The 20,787-nt window shown below is 38.8% G+C and overlaps 1 protein-coding gene and 1 long non-coding RNA gene across 3 annotated transcripts in view; one reads left to right on the top strand and one right to left on the bottom strand.

Moving 5' to 3' along the window:
• Positions 1–3,437, bottom strand: part of LOC306991571 — a 13,662-nt gene extending 10,225 nt beyond the window's left edge. The window contains exon 1 of the long non-coding RNA XR_013796125.1: positions 3,114–3,437. This is a non-coding gene — a long non-coding RNA (uncharacterized lncRNA). The remainder of the gene's footprint in view (positions 1–3,113) is intronic.
• ppp2r2ab (protein phosphatase 2, regulatory subunit B, alpha b) lies at positions 3,162–20,787 on the top strand. Of its 2 annotated transcripts, none has more exons than XM_079599551.1 (11): positions 3,162–3,385; positions 4,642–4,785; positions 6,181–6,258; positions 10,888–10,985; positions 11,068–11,233; positions 12,324–12,436; positions 13,671–13,848; positions 13,974–14,138; positions 14,277–14,446; positions 16,552–16,643; positions 19,331–20,787. In XM_079599551.1, exons 2-11 carry the CDS (start codon positions 4,779–4,781, stop codon positions 19,608–19,610), a joined length of 1,347 nt encoding a protein of 448 aa, XP_079455677.1. In that variant the 5' UTR covers positions 3,162–3,385; positions 4,642–4,778; the 3' UTR covers positions 19,611–20,787. The 2 variants fall into 2 exon arrangements, with proteins under 2 accessions (XP_079455677.1, XP_079455676.1); XM_079599550.1 differs by having other exon boundaries at positions 3,162–3,486.

The raw sequence follows: 20,787 nt of genomic DNA, 5'->3' as shown, positions 1-20,787 counted from the left end.
AGTACACCTAAAAAACTAATTCAAGGCTTTGTAAAACGGCATAATGGAACCCTGAATGTTCTGAATGGAAAAAGCTAAATTAATCATGGAAAAATAAACTACTGCTTATGAATTAATTCATTTATATAAAATGTATTTTTTCTTTTTTAAAAAGGGGGACCGGAGGGTGTGTTCCAACTACAGGGGGATCACACTTCTCAGCCTCCCTGGGAAAGTCTATGCCAGGGTACTGGAGAGGAGAATACGGCCGATAGTAGAACCTCGGATTCAGGAGGAACAGTGCGGTTTTCGTCCGGGCCGTGGAACACTGGACCAGCTCTATACCCTCTACAGGGTGCTGGAGGGTTCATGGGAGTTTGCCCAACCAATCCACATGTGCTTTGTGGATTTGGAGAAGGCATTCGACTGTGTCCCTCGTGGCGGCCTGTGGAGGGTGCTCCGGGAGTATGGGGTCCGGGGTCCGGGGTCCTTTGCTAAGGGCTGTCCGGTCCCTGTACGACCGAAGCAGGAGCTTGGTTCGCATTGCTGGCAGTAAGTCAGACTTCTTCCCGGTGCATGTTGGACTCCGGCAGGGCTGCCCTTTGTCGCCGGTTCTGTTCATAATTTTTATGGACAGAATTTCTAGGCGCAGCCAGGGGCCGGAGGGTGTCTGGTTTGGGAACAACACGATTTCGTCTCTGCTCTTTGCAGATGATGTTGTCGTGTTGGCCCCATCAGACCAGGACCTTCAGCATGCACTGGGACGGTTTGCAGCCGAGTGTGAAACGGCTGGGATGAGAATCAGCACCTCCAAATCCGAGGCCATGGTCCTCAGTCGGAAAAAGGTGGCTTGCCTACTTCAGGTTGGTGGAGAGTTCCTGCCTCAAGTGGAGGAGTTTAAGTATCTTGGGGTCTTGTTCACGAGTGAGGGAAGGATGGAACGGGAGATTGACAGACGGATCGGTGTAGCTTCCACAGTAATGCGGACGATGTACCGGTCTGTCGTGGTGAAGAAAGAGCTGAGCCGCAAGGCGAAGCTCTCGATTTACCGGTCAATCTACGTTCCTACTCTCACCTATGGTCATGAGCTTTGGGTCATGACCGAAAGGACAAGATCCCGGATACAGGCGGCCGAAATGAGCTTTCTCCGCAGGGTGGCTGGGCGATCCCTTAGAGATAGGGTGAGGAGCTCGGTCACTCGGGAGGAGCTCAGAGTAGAGCCGCTGCTCCTCCACATCGAGAGGGGTCAGCTGAGGTGGCTCGGGCATCTGTTCCGGATGCCTCCTGGACGCCTTCCCGGGAAGGTGTTCCGGGCACGTCCCACCGGGAGGAGACCCCGGGGAATACCTAGGACACGCTGGAGAGACTATGTCTCTCGGCTGGCCTGGGAACGCCTCGGTGTCCCCCCGGAAGAGCTAGAGGAAGTGGCTAGGGAAAGGGAAGTCTGGGCATCTCTGCTTAGACTGCTGCCCCCGCGACCCGGCCCCGGATAAGCGGAAGAAGATGGATGGATGGATGGATGGGTATTTTTTCGCACCATTTGTCACTTGTTTTACAGAACTGCAACCCAACCCTCTTAAAACTGTGGTAAAGCTCTCATGCATAGCTATATGCAAAGGTCAAAGTTTTTTTTTTTTTTTTACATATTTTATTTGAAAATATCAAAATTTTATCTAAACCAAAACGTATGGAAATCAGAAAGAAAGAAAAAGACAGGTATGTCTTGAAAGGTTTATACATTATCCCCCAATTTCACAGACGAGGCTTAAAGGGATAGTTCACCCAAATTTTTTTTTTCTTTTTGTCATTTACTCACCCTCAAGTTGTTCCAAACATGTATAGATTTATTTTTTACAGTTGAACACAAAATAAGATATTTTGAAAAATGTTGGTATTGTAACCAGACAGTTGACGGCACCCACTGGCTATCGTCAACTGTCTGACTCTGGAGCAACATTCTTTAAAATGAAAAGAAAGAAACTCATACAGGTTTGGAACAACTTGAGGGTGAGTCAATGATGACACAATTATCTAGCCTAGTCCCAGACTAAAATACTCGTTTGAGGTGTTTTAACTGAAAGCAACTTGCACTTATATATTAAAATATTTCACTGCCATTGTCTCAAGATGCACGCCAGTATTTTATTTTGTCCATTTTTTTCACAAGGCATATTTATAAAAGCTACTAAAACAAGCTACTTGAACTAATCCAAGCCCTGTCTCTGAAATCAGGCCTTTAGGTTTTTGATCTTTTGGGCCTTGAGTATCCTTGAACCACAGCAAATAAAAGCTTTATTATTGTGCTTAACACTCCTCAGTGATACACTTTAGTGTATGTCATGCATACTCAAATATAACTCTTGTTTTTGTATAGCTGAGTCTGCTGGCAGTTGCCTGTACCTGTTCTTCTGGGTGTGTAATAAATATTTTGTTACTAGGTGTAATTGTGCTTGCTTAGTTAAGCCTATTGTATATTTTATTATAGACAAATAAATTAATCGGGTAAAATATAGTTTATAATAAAATCCTAAGTATTGTAACCGATGAAGATTAGAGTATAAGAAGGACAAAAGTAGTAAGATATTTGCAGAATGAAAGGAGAGGTAGAAGAGATGAAGCAGAAGAAAAGCATAAGTGAAGAGCAAAATAAGAGCAACAAGCCAATATGCAGGAAACCTACATCCTCCATGTTTTGGTCTAATAATAAAAGGTCAAACAGACTTATCGATTGGGTCATAGTTGGTGCACCGGCTAGGTTGGCGTGACTGGTCAAATGTCAGAGATGAAAATGGATGAGGTGTTGTTTTGACACCTTTAAGACCTTAAAAAAAATCTTGCATTATTTCATGTCTGCAGAGATGGAAACTGACATATTTTGATACACAGATACATCACATAATCAATTCTTATCGAAAATGCACCCACTTGATCTTACAGCACAGAAGAGACTCCAAAAATCTTACATTTAGAAATAATCAAACATATCAGAGCAGCATACAGTAGAACATATATAAATAAATGTTTAAAGAAATATGAGAAAATAAATAAGATGTTTTAAAACCATTTTAAGACCAATTACGTGTCTATGATTTCATTTCCATACTGGTTGTGGTTGAATGTTTGTGTTCGCTTACTTCCCTGTTAGTTTGGAGTATAATTTCATATCCACAGCTGCCCACACAACCAGTGAGCCAGGCAAGATCCCCGTAGTAGTTACATCATCATCCCACAGCATCCAGCAATGAATGGCCAGTGCTGATGACGTCACTGCAGGGCGGGGTTGCGCCATTTTGAATGTTGAGAGAAGCGCAGAAGCAGGAGGAGGGCGGGTTGCAGGAAGAAAGCCAGAGAAAGCTTACGATTTAAGAGTGAACTAAAGGACTACCGAGAAGATCTTCTTTCCGAGGTTCGTCTTCATCCATTCCCAGACGACCTGCTTGCAATAAAATAAACCCGGCAAGTTATCTGGAGAGTTCTGAGACCATAAATTAGCAGCAGCAAGCGAAGGTAAGAGCCGGAAGTGACGAAATAGCGGGCTCTGAAGCGTGATTTCCCTTCAAAATACAACTAGAATAATATGAACTTTTATTAAAGTTTAATATAAACATTATTATGTAATAAAATGGAATAATGCGAAATAAAGCTTTTCGTTGTATATATAATTACATTGTAAATATTTTATTTTCAAAATGGTGTAATGCTATTTATTTTATATGGCACATCAAATAATCCCTAATCATCTAAATAAATTGTCAAATAAAGTTATTTGGTATATTTTACATTCACTTCAGCATCATGATCTCAGTATGATGTATTAATAAGATTTGTAAATAATTGATACATTTAAGGCAGATTAATGTATGAATTTAATTAAGGTTTTATTTTAAAATGATTGATTTCAAATTTAAAAGTTCTTGTATCTTTTAATGTGTTTTTTTTTATTATATGAAAATCAAAAAGAACATTCAATATTGGCACATCATGTAGCCTAAGCATTTTTAGACTGAATCAAATGGGCATTGCTCCACTGAACGGTGGCAAACACCAGGGATGCCTGCTATATACAGCTCCTTGGCATCATTTACCATTAATAAGTAGATTGATAAATAATGTACAGATTGATTGATAGGTTCAAGGAAGAATTTATCAGCCCCAATGGATGGAGAAAAAAACAGCAGCAACAATAAATAATATGCATCAATACATGGTTACAGAAGACATTACAGCTTTCCAGAAACATTGCATTGTGCAAATATGTAATTTATGAATCCATGTAGGCAGACAAGACCCAGAAGTGCCTCTTGAAAAACTGTAATGGAAAAACAGGTGACTCTTGGTATTCCAAGATTTGCAGAATTACTCATGGAATATGTTCCTTGCATACAGTACAGGAGGACTTAGCTGTCAGTTTGTTTTCCTTGCAAAAAGGAAAACTATAACACAGAAAATAATTCTGCGTTACTTGAATCAGGGTTTTTCGATCTTTCAGATCATACCACGGACCCCTAAATATGATCATGCCTAGACTCCAGTTTAAAAACCCCTGACTTGCATTAATAACTTTGAGAATGCAGTAAATCTCGTTACTAATCAGATAATCATTCAATTTTATCACTAAATCTAGTTTTACAATTTTATTTGCTTTTTGTTCCCTTTTTTCAGATTGCTACATTTTTCAGAAGTCCAAGCACTCTTATTTTGAAAAACTGCATTTCCGGCGGCGCTCTTGGAAATCTTGTCTCTGGTCGCTGCCTTCACACTGCTTATCAAGACTAGGGTCCGACATCGCCACTCTCGCCATGGCAGGTAACTTGACAAGTTTATGAGTTGCTCAAGCAGAGATTGCATGAAACCAATGTGATTATAGCCATTTCTTTTATTTGTTAGAGTGAACGCTGCGGTTGTAACAGTTACTGAATCCATAATCGGAATCTCTGATTCACTGACAGTAGCATAACGTTAACGTTAGCCATTTAACGTTAGCTGCCTCGTTTCCCTCCAGTTAGCCAGAAAATCGGCAAAACATATTTCAGTCGGTTTTACTCATAATGTAACGAGCGTTTGGGCTTGTGTTCAGCAGTACTGAGGCTTCTCAGTGATCGTGCATGGTGTTTTACAAATGAGCTGCATTTGCGTGGGAATCTGTCTGGCTAACCCACTCATCAATTGTTAGCGGGGATGCGCGGTCAGGCTACGTGATTTTTAATATGTCTGTAATAAAAATCAATTGGTGTTGGGTACACCAGTGTCCTGCTTCTTCTGTATATATATGTGTATCACCTGGCCTGATTAATCTGCTCGAAATCTCTTTAAATCATCACCTCCATTAAACTAGCGAAGTTTAACCGGCTTCTGCAGAGTCATGTGGAGTTAAACCGCCGCGCGCTTCCCTCTGTGACGTTAAACCGTTAAAATCCCCGAGATCCGCACGAATGACAAACATAAATGTGTTCCTGTGTCTTGCATTTTAGTGCATCAGTCTTATTCAAAAGACAGAAATCTTAAAGATCAGTCGTGACGCTAAAGGGGTTGGAGGATTCAGGTTTTATGGTTTAAAAATTGTTATAGATTTTTTATAATTCAATTTGTTTTCATGTTTTAAGGATTTATACACACACACACACACACACACACACACATATATATATATATATATATATATATACATACACATGCACACACATATATATAAGTATTCGGTTTTAACAGAATTTACCAAACAATACTGTATCAAAAAGTGGTGAAGTACTGTTACTCAAATACTTTAGGGCGTTTGTTGTTCCTGTCATTCGGTCTCCTGTAGCCACTTGCCCCGTGAACAAACCCAACCAGTTTCGCTCTGCCTCGAACAGCCACTCGGGATTTGCCTCAGCCCGTTTCTCCCCTTCATTAAAAAATTATGCAAGAGCTATCATTTAAAATTTATATGAATTATTGCGAGTGTGTAGAGACCCTGTTATAGTATTGTTTCCTAACATTTTTTAAGAAGAAAGGGTAAATTTGGTTATTCAGGCCAGAGCTCTCTGCCTCATTTTCACGCTGACAACTGTGCATCAGTAGTGCCATCGTCATTGTAGTATTACTCGGTTATTTTATGTTACTTGTTTTGTGCTATGGAAGGATTTTATTTTTATATCAAATCCAATATAAATGTTCCTTATTGGTTCCTGAAATTGTTTTAACCCGCTTTTCTGATTTCAGGAGCCGGAGGCGGGGGAAACGATGTGCAATGGTGCTTTTCACAAGTGAAAGGGGCGATCGATGATGACGTAGCCGAAGGTGAGTACCCGTCTGAATAGTATCTTCCTGTCTTAAGCGGGGGATTCATGGACAAGACTTTATGCCGATAATCAAAGTACAACCAGAAAGACAATAGTTGTGTCCCAAATAATGTGTTATGTAGTGGTTCTCAACTGGTTTGTCCATGGGACCCATATTTTCCCATGGTCATTAGGCCACACCCAATTTTTTTTTAGAAATTTGACCTAATTCCTCTATTCCAATTTTGATACCACAGCTAAACCAATGGAATTGTTTGGAATTTGGAAACCTTACAATTCCGCTATGCAAGGAAAACTGCTGCTTTGAGTACATTAAGTTTCCAACGTACCACACTTTTTTTTTCGCTTGGTGCATCATCCAGGTATTTAATGTGCACTACTTCTAGTAGGAATTTTTAGTGTGAACACTACAAAATTAACAGTTCATATATATATATACACAAATTGAGACAGTTGTTGTCATGCTTATTAACAGTGCTAGACAATGGTGAAGGGAACAGCTTGCATATCGGACTAGCTTCCTCTTAACAGCAGGATGTCAAGTGAGAGACTGTGTGTCGTTGATTGTTTGACCTTTAATTCTTCAGACCTCACTCTCCAAGAGTCCTGCCGCCCATTGTGTCTCTAGCAGCCAGTCGGCTAATTTCAGACATTAAACTCGTATGCATGTTAAGGTCTCCGCAGTGCAGAGCATGTTTGTGTAAGCTGCTTAAGAAACTACAGTTTGCACTTTCCAGTTGTGCCTATATTAGCTTCACTGTGAACGGTTCTTATGTCTCAATTACATAGGCCTGGATCTTGTTTAAGTTCCAACGGTCCATGTTTATGCTTAAGCTTATTGTGTTTTACAGTGATTTTGTAGATTTGTTTTGTCTAGCTTTTTTTTTTTTTTGCCGCTCAATCAAAAAACTCAAACACATTTGAAAACTAAAAATAGAATGCAATGCATAAAGATACACAAAATGCACTGCAAAAAGAACCACTGCTTTTAAACTGTCAATAGTGTTGTGCAACGAATATGTATTTACATCTCTAAAATTGTATACCGTCACCACAATATATATCGTCATACCGCCCAGCACCACCTCCGATACTCATAAGAAGCCTCATAACTATTTGTATAATTTGATCATGCTTTGCGCTGACAGTAATAATGTAGTACTTTCAGCTCCACTTTTTCCATGTTTAAATACATTGAAAATATCTTTCCTCAAGATATTATTAGCAGATTCCGTCTAGACGAGAAACTAGTCTACTGACAGTCTATTTTCAGTAAACTTCATAACCCAAAAACATCATATTATTCATGATGTTGGTTAATTATCTCACAAAGTATAGAATATATCATAGATATTCAATATATCACCCAGCCTTACTGCCTCTCATCCATAGCTGTAGACTTGTAATGTCATGATGCCATATGGATAATCAGAAGGTTCCAGCACACATTGTTACAGGCTCTTGTGCTAGTTTCCAATGGGCTGACCTCTTATCAAAATGTCTTCTGGCCTGATTCAGTGACTTTCCTTGAGTTTTGCACACACTAACGGGGGAGGGGGGTCAGACTTACACAAAGGACAAAGGATACTTCATTCTTTTCTCCTGCGTTCTTCTGCTCTACTGGTTTAAAAAGGGTTAAATTGGTATGAGTCAGTCTACAGCCCATCCATGACTGATGCAGCTGTCTCAAGAGTGTGTGGCAGGAATCTAGGTTACAGATATGCGTGTCACTGTGCCGTTTTATAATCAGAATTGTCTCATTGAGTCAGTCAGTGACAATCTTACTTCTGATGCTAATTATGTTTGAAGCAAATCACACATTAAGTTATGACTCCTGTAGGTTTTTGTTTGGCAGAAGCCCAGTGGCTGTTAAGTAGGGCTTTGTGGAAAATACCAATTTCTGAATTGATTCTTAATTGAAATGTCTACTTTTAAATAACAAATATTCTCAGATTATGTTATCCACATAAAACGTGCAAATTAGGTGCGTCAACCACTGTGGAGATGATCAGTCAGCATCATTGACTCGATCTCTGCAGCGGAAAACATTATCAATAAATTACGACACGCTTATAATGATTACTTTTGCAGCTGCGCTGTGGCAAGCTTTGTGCATGCGTTTAAGCACTGAGTAGGCTATGTGTACATAGGCAATTAAATGCTCATTATTATTATGTATGGCTTATTAATATAAACGCGCGATTAGTCGACTAATCGCTTGAAGGACTACTAGTCGACTAGAATAATCTTGAGTCGAGGGCAGCCCTAATTGAAATGTACAAATTGACATCGTTCCCAGCATTAAGTTTTTATTATTATTATTATTATTATTGAGAGTGAAATGGAACCTTTACCTGATATAGCCTGTATAAGAAATCGGTTTTGAATCAAATTAAATAGTTCGGTTGACTTAGGCCATGTCCACCAAAGCGTTTTTTTTCACATGGCTGGCGTGTTTTTTCAATGGGAGTGCCGCATTTTTAAAACGTCATGAGCGTAACGAGGCGCTGAGCGTCTTTTTCACGCTGAGCGTTCAGCGTTTTTTACAGTTTGCCGAGAGTTGAAGAATGTTCAACTTTGGGTAAAACGCAGCGCTCATCACTGTCACCTTTTACCCAACCGTCCAATCACAGTGGAGGAGGGGCGGGACTAATACCACACCGACCAACGAATATTCTGTATCATACCAACGAAGCGTTTCAACTGAAAAAAAAAACTGCGCTGCCAAAACGCTCTCAAGCCCACATAGCTCGGCGTTTTCAATTGGCTAAAAGCGCTTTGGTGGACACACGGCCTTAGAATGCCTTATTTTACTGTCATGAGTGAATATTGTAGGACAATTCCACACTAGTATTAATACAGGTTTGCAAGGCCCCACACAATGATGCTGTTTATAAAGAGGTGCCAGCAGGAGACGCAATAGGGACGTCCCGCGTGACGTCACGCCATTTGGAGCAGCCATCTTGACGAAATAGAAAATGCTAAACCGCCGGTGATACTACAGCTCGTCGCGAAATATTCCTATCATGCCCGAGCGATGATGTGCAGTTGGATGCGATCAGATACATGATCATACAAAAGGAATATCTTTGTACTGTATCCCAAAAGAAATAAAACGGAGAAACAAGTGGTTGGTGGCAATAAACAGGTGATTTTATTTTGTGTTTTTCCTTGTAAACTCAGTTTAAAAATTATTACAGGTAACGTTAACATTACTATAATTTGGTGATTAAAATAAATTGACCAACCTTGCGGTGATGATTGAAAAATCCTTCCCCGCTGGTGTCCAAATCAAATAACGACCCAGCCGGACTCATGATACCGATAGCCTGCTATGCTTTTAATGAAGCTCCGGTGTAGCGTTAGCGTGATGGGAAGTGAATAAGGTAGCTGTAAATGTCACCGAACTCAATGTCAGGAAGTTTTTCTACACATTTAATGCCTGTAAAAAAGAACTTGTGGTGCTTCATATGGATCTATGATTCCTAATTCCTTTATTTTCCTCTTGTATCTTTTTTCTGATGCTAATAAGTGCGATGATATGACGTGAAGAGTTAGCTGACGGCCGCTGCGCTAATAATAGATAACGTTAGTGGTGGGGGAAAAATAGATTCTGTTCAATACTGAGATATTTTGCGCACGCAATTATATCAATACTGTAGTGCAAAGTATTGCAAATACTTAGGCTAATTATAAAATAATTATACTAATAACTATATTATAAGTATAATAATAATATATATTACACACCCCTTATAATAGATCCATTGCCACTGAGTAGCTGACGGATGTATTCCGTCAAAATGGCTGACACGCGGCTAGGGGTCACGTGACTGGGAGATCCCTATAGGAGCGGCAGAACGGTGGTTTCCCTGGTAACGGCTGTACACAAAGCAGCGCTCATAAACGCTGCTTTATCAGGAAAGATTAAATGAAAATAACATCGAAACTTGTCTAAAGACAGTCAGTTCCCTTCAAAGATACATTAATATAAAAACACCCGCACCGCATTTTGACTTTGAAACGTGAAGTGCTGATGTTTATTCAATTATGTCAAAGCCTTTTGGAAAATCTATTTGTGGCGGGCAGTGTTGATATTATGAACCAATGTATGGGAAACACTGCAATATAATTTAACAGTTATCAATTAAAGTTTAACCATCTTCACCGTCATGCTTAGTAACACACACAGCTCTGCCTCACCACAGTGAAAAGGGAGCCTCTCAAACAGTGTCACGCTGCGTTCCAAACGTTTAAACGACACACACCGGTATTGCGTCAGATTAAAAATTCATATCATAACAAAAATAAACACCGGTATTCGGTATGAACCGGTACCGCCCAGCACTAATGTATATTTACATCATGTTTTTGAAGAGCTAATCATTGTAGCCAATCAGACATGTGCGCTCATCATCTATCTCTGAGGTGTCAGAGGTGCTTACCATTCCACTCAAAGCGTCACATTTTTTAAATTTCTTTACCGACACTAATAGCAAGCTTGTGAATTGAAATCGAATCATGAAATCTGTACCTTACTGTTAAGATGGATTAGATGTCTGTATCTTTTGGGGGGACGAGGGTGGAGGAAATCTAACAAATGTCGTATGCACATCCCCTTATATAGCCGACATCATCTCTACTGTGGAGTTCAACCACTCAGGGGAGCTGCTAGCCACAGGGGACAAAGGCGGTCGAGTTGTCATCTTCCAGCAAGAGACCGAGGTAAAGGATCAACCGATCCCACATTAAATCTGCTTTCATTCCCACATGTCTTTCTCACAAAAATGTATATTTCTTTTTCCAGAACAAGAGTCAGCCACAGTGCCGTAGTGAATACAATGTTTACAGCACATTTCAGAGCCACGAGCCTGAATTTGACTACCTGAAGAGCTTGGAAATCGAGGAAAAGATTAACAAGATCCGCTGGCTACCACAAAAGAACGCTGCACAATTTTTGTTGTCCACAAATGGTTAGTAGAGCATCGGGGCATTTTGTAGGTTTGTTGTTAACGTCAACACTGAACCCTAGGAGTTCAAGATAGAAATGCTAGGGATTTATGTGATTTTAAAATGCCTGATTATGTCATTTATAATACCGGAAATTAAATCTGTTTAAAAAATAAGATAAAAAAATATATATATATATATTTATTTTTTTTCATTGTCAGTGCATGTTAAATTATTAAAAATAATACAAAATTAATAGCATTTTGGTATTTGCTGAAAATAGCTGCCAAATGAAGATAATTCCTAGAGGGTTTTGTGGCTCACAAAAGCATTTATTAGATTAAGATATAATTTAATTTAGCTAATTTAATGTGTTTTTTAAATATATATATATATACTTCATTAAAATAAAATCTTGTCAGGGCAACTACATATTTTTTTTATTAACATTATCTTTCAGTTCTTATATATGGTTTTACATGACCCTTAATATCAAGTAACTAACTAACACATCATTTATTCAGTCATTCTGGGATTTAAATTGTTTTATTAATCAGTTAAATTAAGATGCTAAACGATTACTTAATCTCTGGGTGTACTTTAATTGGTCCTATGGGTTTAAAAGTTCAGCACTTTATACAGACTGATTTATGATTATTTAATGATACTTATAATACAGCCAACACAGAATCCTCCATATATTCAACTGGAGATGCAGTGGATCACTTCTGTGAGTTGATTTAAGCTCTGCAAATTCTCCAGATTTTTCTCTGACTCACTGAAGCGTCTCCATGCTGTCTAAAAATATGAACTCTCTGCTGTGTTATGCAACCAGTGTGTATTTAAAACTCTCTTGAATGGACCGAATGGCGATCTTCTGTTCACCCACATACTGGGGAAAGATATTTATGGGATAGAGTTCATATTAGACGTGGGAAAAATGACCAGATGTTTTTGAAATTTGGTGAACTGTCAACTTGATTCGTAATGCCAGTCAAACTACCTCTTTTTATACATGGAAATTGGCTTTTTTTTTTGCAGTTCACATAATTAGTTTTGCATGAGTTGTAAGTGTCGTCAGGAGGTGACGTTGTTCTGTACCTTTGACTGCAGATAAAACTATAAAGTTGTGGAAGATCAGTGAACGTGACAAGAGACCGGAGGGATACAATCTTAAAGAGGAGGATGGGCGCTACAGAGATGCTGCTACCATCACAGCTCTACGGGTGAGTCACGCACGCTTGTCTACACTCAAGAACACTATATCGGCAAAAAAAACTACCCAAATCTGATCATTTCCATTATTCTTAGGTTTGCAGATTTTAGGTATTTACACTACCATTCAGAAGTTTGGGGTTGGTAATAAGGCTGCAACTAACGATTATTTTAATAATCGATTAATCTGTCGGATTTTAAAAAAGCATTAATTTACAACCCTTTATTCAAAAACAGAACTGACAGTGCAAATTCAGTGCAAAAAATCTTCAGAAAGTGCACAAAAAAGATGTATATTTTAAAGTTTAAAGGGACCTGAGCTGTCAGAACAATAAATATATTTTTGAAAAATACAAATCAGAAAACTTAACAGGAGTTGTTTAAACGTCAAAACGTCTCTACACTACACTCGCAGACGCACACACACTCGCAGACGCACACACACTCGCAGACGCACACACACTCGCAGACGCACACACACTCGCAGACGCACACACACTCGCAGACGCACACACACTCGCAGACTCTTTGAATTACCACTGTGTATGAAATGTGCTATATAAATAAACTTGCCTTGCCTTGCACACACTCACAAACTCTCACACTCACAGACGCACACACACTCAAACTCTCACACTCACAGACGCACACACTCTCAAACTCACACACTCACAGACGCACACACTCACACACTTACAGACGCACACACTAACAAACTCACACACTCACAAAAACTCTCACAGACGTACACACTTAAACTCACACTCACAGACGCACACACTCACAGACGCACACACTCACGCACAAATGTTGTCCATTTATCGAACTTCCATGCCTCTTATATAGTAATTATATATTACTATGTACCAATTTACTAATCCTCGTACACACTTGGTCTCTCTTGAGTTAATACATTAAATAAGTAAACAATTACTTTCATTAGTTGGCAAACAAAATGCTGCACAACAGATAAATAAAAAAATTACCTCACATGATCTTTCAGAAATCCTTCTATGATGTTGATTTGCTGCTCAAGAAACATTTATTATCAATGTTGAATCCAGTTGTGCTGCTCAATGTTTTTGTGGAAACCGTGATAATTTTGTTTTACAAACATACTTTTGAATGGTACTGTAAATTTGTGTGTGTATATATATATTTGTCACTCCATGAACGTTATAAATTCATAAAACACTTGTGGTTTAAAACTTTACTGGCAAATAAACGTTTAAGCTCTTTGTGCAGGTTCCAGTATTCAGGCCTATGGATCTCATGGTGGAGGCCAGCCCGCGGAGGGTCTTTGCCAATGCCCACACCTACCACATCAACTCCATCTCGGTCAACAGCGACAATGAGACCTATCTGTCAGCAGACGACCTGCGCATCAACCTGTGGCACTTAGAGATCACAGACCGCAGCTTTAGTATCCTAGAAAGTGTTTTTTTTTTGGTGAAAAGCATTGATTTGGGTTGTGAATGTCACGTTGTAATGTCTGAAAATTAAACTTGTGTCAGTTCAGCTGTTCTGTGGCTTTAACTTCTGCGTCAGACATTGTGGACATAAAACCAGCCAATATGGAGGAGCTGACGGAGGTGATCACAGCCGCAGAGTTCCACCCTCACCAATGTAACACGTTTGTCTACAGCAGCAGCAAAGGCACCATCCGCCTCTGTGACATGCGTGCATCAGCACTTTGTGACAAGCACTCTAAATGTGAGTTATAAGTTATAATACACTTAATGCAATAGCTTTGATTTGATAGTGATTTCTAAATGGGATATACTGTGATGTCATGCATTAGTAGTATAAAGGTGATTGTGTTGCAATCATTTTCTCCTCTACTTTGTCTAGTGTTTGAGGAGCCTGAAGACCCCAGCAACCGCTCTTTCTTCTCCGAAATCATCTCCTCCATCTCAGACGTGAAGTTCAGTCACAACGGCCGCTACATGATGACCCGAGACTACCTGTCTGTCAAAATCTGGGACCTAAACATGGAGAGTCGACCCGTTGAGACATACCAGGTGAGAGTTCATAAATAGTGCTTTAATCATGGGGGGAAAAAAGCTTGTCAACGTACATTTTTCATCATAGATTTCGTTTGCGAAATTAACACTGCTTCGTTATCTTGCGGATTTGACCATTGTACAAAGGGTAAATTGCCAATATTTTGCTAGTCCTGGATTATGGCTTATTAAAAAGTATGGATTATTGTACGTTTACTTCAAATATATTTAGAGAGCAGTCTCTTTTCTTTCTATTTTTAATGCCAGTTCATTGTGTGTTGTATTGTTTTAATGTTATATGTGGTTTGAATAACTGGGCCGCTTATCTTGGCCAGGACACTCCTGTAAAAGAGATTTTAATCTCAGTGAGGTTTTCTCCTGGCTAAATAAAGGTAAATAAATTTAAAGAATTTTATAGAAAAAAAAAAATTCTATTGTAACCTAAAATATTATGGAGTGCTAAAATTGCATGTAATTTGTTTCATTCATACTCTACACCAGAGGGCGCCCTCCTGCATGTAGTCCACAAGTGAGACTTATAAGTTCCAGGAAATCCCTAATATGGACAGACTTCCAGAGATCTGAATAAAATGCAGATAGTTTTGACTGATTAAACATGAAGAGAAATAACACATCATTGCAATAGCATATGTTTTATCTGTGCCTTTATATCTTTATATAATACTATAAAATATATTTTCTTTGTCATTTGTATTTGACTGAAATCATTATTTATTTACCGTTATATATTTAACGATATCGTGAATTCCTTTTGCCATGATAACTCCATTGTGAAAAATTGTATATGGTGACAGCCCTATTCACATGAAATGCATGCGGATCCATCGACAGAAACATACATTAGTGGAACTCTTCTCTCGTCTGTTTTAATCCGCTGTTGTTTTCACCAAACCATATTATAGATGTCATCAGACTAACTGAGGTGCAAAACTGTGGCTGGAGAATGGTTGTTTTTATTTTTAACCGAGAACCATTACAGCCCTAATATATATTAATCATCAAAGAAACCTGAAAAATTTGTTTACTCAAAAAATATTAAGCAACACTACTTTAAAAATATATATATATATTGATATTGAAAACAGTTTTGCCGCTTAATATTTTGTAGAAAACAGTTTTTTTTTTTTTTTCAGGTTTCTTTGAATATTTGTTTTATATTGTTATATTGTTTTATATATTTAATTGTCAGTTTTGTCAATAATATTAGTATTGTATATTAATATACAATAAATGTTCAAAAATAATATTACATATTTTCAACTTTGACAGTAAGAGTTTTCTTGAACGCCAAATCAGCTTATTAGAATGTAGTGTATATATTTAAATAATATTAAATCTTAAATTTTAAAATAATTTGTCATCTACGTTGAGCATATTGTAATGGCAAGAACAAATAGTTGTTGGCAATTGCACTGTAATGTCACATTCCATCAGAAAGAAAATTCCAGTGTGTGCATGAAAAGTCTTGCGAATACTATTTTTGCCAACATTAGGGTGTGCTTTCTTCACTGTTTAGAATTGTAGGATAAAAGGATTGGTTCATTTAAAAAAAAAAAAAAAAATTTAATTGTCATCACTTACTCACCCTCAAGTTGTTTCAACCCTGTATGAACTTCTTTCTTTTGCTGAACACAAGGGAAGATATTTTGAAGAGGGTTGGTAACCAGACAATTGATTGACCCCTTTGACTTCTATAGTATTTGTTTTCCTACTTATGGAAGTCAATGGGGTCCAATAACTGTCTGGTTACCAACCTTCTTCAAAATATCTTCACTTGTGTTCAGCAGAAGAAAGAAGTTCATGCAGGGTTGAAACAACTTGAGAGTGAGTAAATGATGACAGCATTAAAACAATTTGCAGTGAACTATTCCTTTAAGGTTGACTAAGTGCAGTTTTACTCCAATCATTTGGGAGTGTCTTAACACAACCCAGATATTTATGATTAACATTCGTGGCTTAGATGAGGTCATTGTAGATGACAGAGTAATTTTACTGTTCTTGAGTGTCAGGTCTATTTATTACCTCTGATCTCCAGTAATAACTTTCACTGCAATGTCAGAGTTCATGACCTGTTTTTCACTCTCCTTTTTTTCCTGCCATAGGTTCACGAGTACCTCAGGAGTAAGTTGTGCTCTCTCTATGAGAACGACTGCATCTTTGACAAATTCGAATGCTGCTGGAACGGAAATGACAGGTTAGACCCTTCACAAGCTGCATTATATCATTTTCATAATGGTAGAGTATCCTGAAATGTGAACACTTAAAAGTACTGCTAGTTTAAACTATCAGATTAAAGTGTCAGCAAAATATGGGTCTACGAGAGTCTGGAAGCAGCAACGCTGCTGACTACATTTATCAGTGGGTAAAAATGTTCTCTGTTGTTCTTCCAGTTCCAAACTACTGGATCAACTTTTTTTTTTTTTGGGTCACATTCAGGGTTTGAAATTAACACCCGTCAACTCGCCAAATGCGGGTAAAAATTTACTTTGTCGGGTAACGCTGTCAAATCACTAGCCAATTTGGCGTGTTCGAAGTTCGTGTAAGCCAAATCTGGGCAAATCTAGCTCAAATACTTAACTCGCGAGTCATCATGATCTATTAAATAAAGCTGCGCATTTCTGGCTTAAAGGAGAACTCCGGTCAATTTTAACATTGAGCTCAATTTTTAGTAAATTTGGAGTGCGGTCAATACAGAGAACAACGACAAAAATCGGTGTTGCCTACACTGTTATCCTATTTTTAAAATTTACACCCTATTGACTTGAATGGGGCAAGTTTTAAACTTAACCAGTTCTTAGTCTTATCATCCTTATTGTTTCATTACAAGTGCCCAGCCATGTTAGATGATAACTTCAGAGTGAACACGAGTGAATCTGACTGCATTAGATGTGAAAGATATGAATAAAAATGATGTTATATCAGCCAGCGCACAGACCTGTATTTAGTTCCTGTTTTCGGTCGAAGTCCAAAGTAGTCGATTGTCGAGTTCACGCGCATAGGTTTAGTTACTATGATCACGCGCGTGAACTCGACAATCGACTACTTTGGACTTCCACCGAAAACAGGAACTAAATACAGGTATGTGCGCTGGCTGAATTAACATCATTTTTATTCATATCTTTCACATCTACTGCAGTCAGATTCACTCGTGTTCACTCTGAAGGAATCACTCACATGGCTGGGCACTTGTAATGACACATCAAGGATGATAAGAGGATAAAAGCAGGTTTAAAACTTGCCCCATTCAAGTCAATAGGGTGCAAATTTTAAAAATAGGATAACACGGTGTAGGCAACACCGATTTTTGTCGTTGTTCTCTGTATTGACAGCACTCCAAATTTACTAAAAATTGAGCTCAATGTTAAAATTGACCGGAGTTCTCCTTTAATTAAACATGTTTCCAAAGAGGTGTCACCAACGGACGGATATATATATTCATACAACAAAGTATTCTGGGGGCCATAACATTTTTGTTACTGGTTGTGGCAACTTAAAAAAAAAAAAAGAGCTGGCAGAGAAAGAGTTGAGCAGCACAACTGTTTCCTACAATGATATTAAATCAACATATTAGAATGATTACTGAAGGATCATGGGGCACTGAAGACTGAAGTAATGATGTCTAAAATACAGCTTTGACACCACAGAAATACATTACATTTAAAATTGTATTCACATAGGAACCAGTTATTTTAATATTTCTCTCTTGATGTTTTTTTTTTTAGCAAATAAATGCAGCAAGTATTAAACAGCAGTATGTAGTTACAAGATGAATTGTGACTTGTTGCATGCATGACTGTAATAAGCCTAATTTCCTATTTAAAACACTTTCTTGAGATTTAAAACATGGACCCAAGAAGGTCAGTAAGGTAGCAGTCAACATTTAGTCCAACCACTGATCTTGCATGACTCCCCGTTGGGGCCCAGACTGGCTCTTATCTCAGGGGAACCTCTAATCACTCTTAGACAGACCGAACAACGATGGTCAAGGTCAGTGGAAGATTGGGTTAGCATGTCATGAAGACACGTCAGTGCTATTAAACACACTTCTCAACTGTATTAGTCCAACAGTAGACTTGATTGCTGTTTATTACTATTATACCCCTTTTCCACCGACACTGTTTTCCACCGTTCAAATTCATCTCTAAATACTTGCTGGTCTTGAACCAGAGCTGGTGTTGTGCCGAATTCTGTTACCCTAGTAGGTGCTGTATTGCGCTAATCCGACCTAATCCTAATCCCAATCCTAACCCTACCGTCAATACAGCGCCTATTAGGGTCACAGAATTCGGCATACGCTGGGTTTCGTACAGGAACGTGAATTGCGTCATTGGACAAGGGTTGCAAGTCCTATCCCTAGTACCTTCAGTCTTAAAATGAATTCCAACCTAGAACTTTAAAGAGAGGGTTCATCTTCCAAACGGGGTCATTTACTCGCCCTCATGTCGTTCCAAACCTGTGACTTTGGTTCATCTTCAAAACACAAATTAAGATATTTTTAATGAAACCTGAGAAGTTTCTGTCACTCCATTTGAAAGTTCAACATTTTTACAAAAAAGGTCATAAATGCATCGAAAAACAAATCAACATGAATCAAGTGGTTTAATCTATGTCTTTTTAAAGTGATTTGATCACTTTATGTGATTTTTAGTTTCTATTTATTTAGATGTAAACACGCATGTTTACATCTAACGAGCTTACATAATTTTACTACGCCTTTTCGTTTTTGGTTACCTCAGAAACCTCCAGAATTAACAATTCTTATGGGTTTGGAACGACACAAATTATGTCATCATTTACCCTCATGTTTGGGTGAACTATCCCTGTAACTAGCCGAATCGGGTTCATTAACTGCATTGTCTTTCTGGTTGTCTTTTGTCTTAGTGTGGTGATGACTGGATCCTACAACAACTTCTTCCGAATGTTGGATCGCTCCCAGCGGCGGGACGTCACCCTGGAGGCTTCGCGCGAGAGCTGCAAGCCCCGGCAGGTCCTGAAGCCGCGCAGGGTTTGCGCGGGCGGCAAGCGGAAGAAGGACGAGATCAGCGTGGACAGCCTGGACTTCAACAAGAAGATCCTACACACCGCCTGGCACCCGCAGGAAAATATCATCGCCGTGGCAACCACCAACAACCTCTACATCTTCCAGGAAAAAGTGAACTAATACTGTCGTCTTGGGGAAAGAAAACCTCCGGACCTCTATGTGGAAACAAAAAAGATGAACTAGCAAAAATCATTTCTGTGACAACCACCACCATCATCACATTACCAACCTTGGCCTACTCCAGGACAGGATGAACTAGTCGGGCCAACTTACGGCTACCAATACTTTAACTGGTTCAGACTGGTCTGGAGAAGAGCGCAACCTGGCTTTGGCCTCTGTGGCACCATGACACGCGCCTTGCTCTGGTGATGTTGTGCCAACCTGTGTCTGTACCCTCCATCCCTTTTCCCCTTACCCACAAGTCCGAGCCCAGGGACGAAATGGGCGGCAATCTGACAGATTTCAACCATAGTTTTTTTTTTTATTATTTCTTTTTTCTTTAGTTTTTTTTTTTTTTTTTGGTTTATTCAAGGTGTCTGTATAAAAACTAATTTGAACTCATGTGGATGTGTCTCCTCCTTTAATCCTCGATATGTTGTTCGTGCCATTGTAACCGTTTTTTAATCTTCTCAGAGAAACTGCCAAGTTGTTTAGTTTGTTTTAATTCTGTTTCAAGAATACGTGTTTCTGATTATTATAATTTTTTTTAGATTTTTTTTTTTTTTAGTTTACTACTTTTTACATTTCATAATGTCCCGTTACACTCCATACAGCTACGAATGGTTTCGGCCGTGTTTCTTTTCAGAAATCCACGCACTCACACCCATCGCATCACATTGGCCCAAAGAGCTTTTCCTGTTCTTTTCTGTGGCACAGGCGGCATTGCCGTGTTTGCTGTAGTAGTCTTACATCTACACTTGTTCAAGCACATACACTCCAGTTGGACTGCTCACTCATTCAGCCTTACAGGGTTTATTTTCCTTTGTGACTCATGCCCGGTTTCTGTCTACACTCTCTCTATCTCAAGAGTTACACGTTGAGAAACATTATAGAGATTATGATAATGAAATGGTATTTATAAACGGAACAAACAAATAAACTAGAGTCGTGTCCTTCTTTGAAATATTAGTATTTGAGTGTCGTCAAACCAATATGGAATATTAAATGCTATGGAGAACAATAAGGGAGGTTCTACATTTGACAATGTGCATGTATGATGATTGCTCTAAGCATTTTGGAGGTAAATATCCTCTCAGATGATTAAGATTATGGATCAGCAAAATTGATCGGATCTTTT

The sequence above is a fragment of the Phoxinus phoxinus genome (assembly GCF_949152265.1).
Source record: "Phoxinus phoxinus genome assembly, chromosome: 23".
Lineage (NCBI taxonomy): Eukaryota > Metazoa > Chordata > Actinopteri > Cypriniformes > Leuciscidae > Phoxinus > Phoxinus phoxinus.
The sequence above is the reverse complement of the archived record's forward strand: the minus strand, read 5'-3'. Positions and strand labels throughout refer to the sequence as shown.

Coding starts and splice junctions, on each gene's coding strand:
- ppp2r2ab (XM_079599551.1), top strand. Junction 12,437..13,670: donor CTACCATCACAGCTCTACGG/GTGAGTCACGCA, acceptor CTCTTTGTGCAG/GTTCCAGTATTCAGGCCTAT. Junction 14,139..14,276: donor TTGTGACAAGCACTCTAAAT/GTGAGTTATAAG, acceptor TACTTTGTCTAG/TGTTTGAGGAGCCTGAAGAC.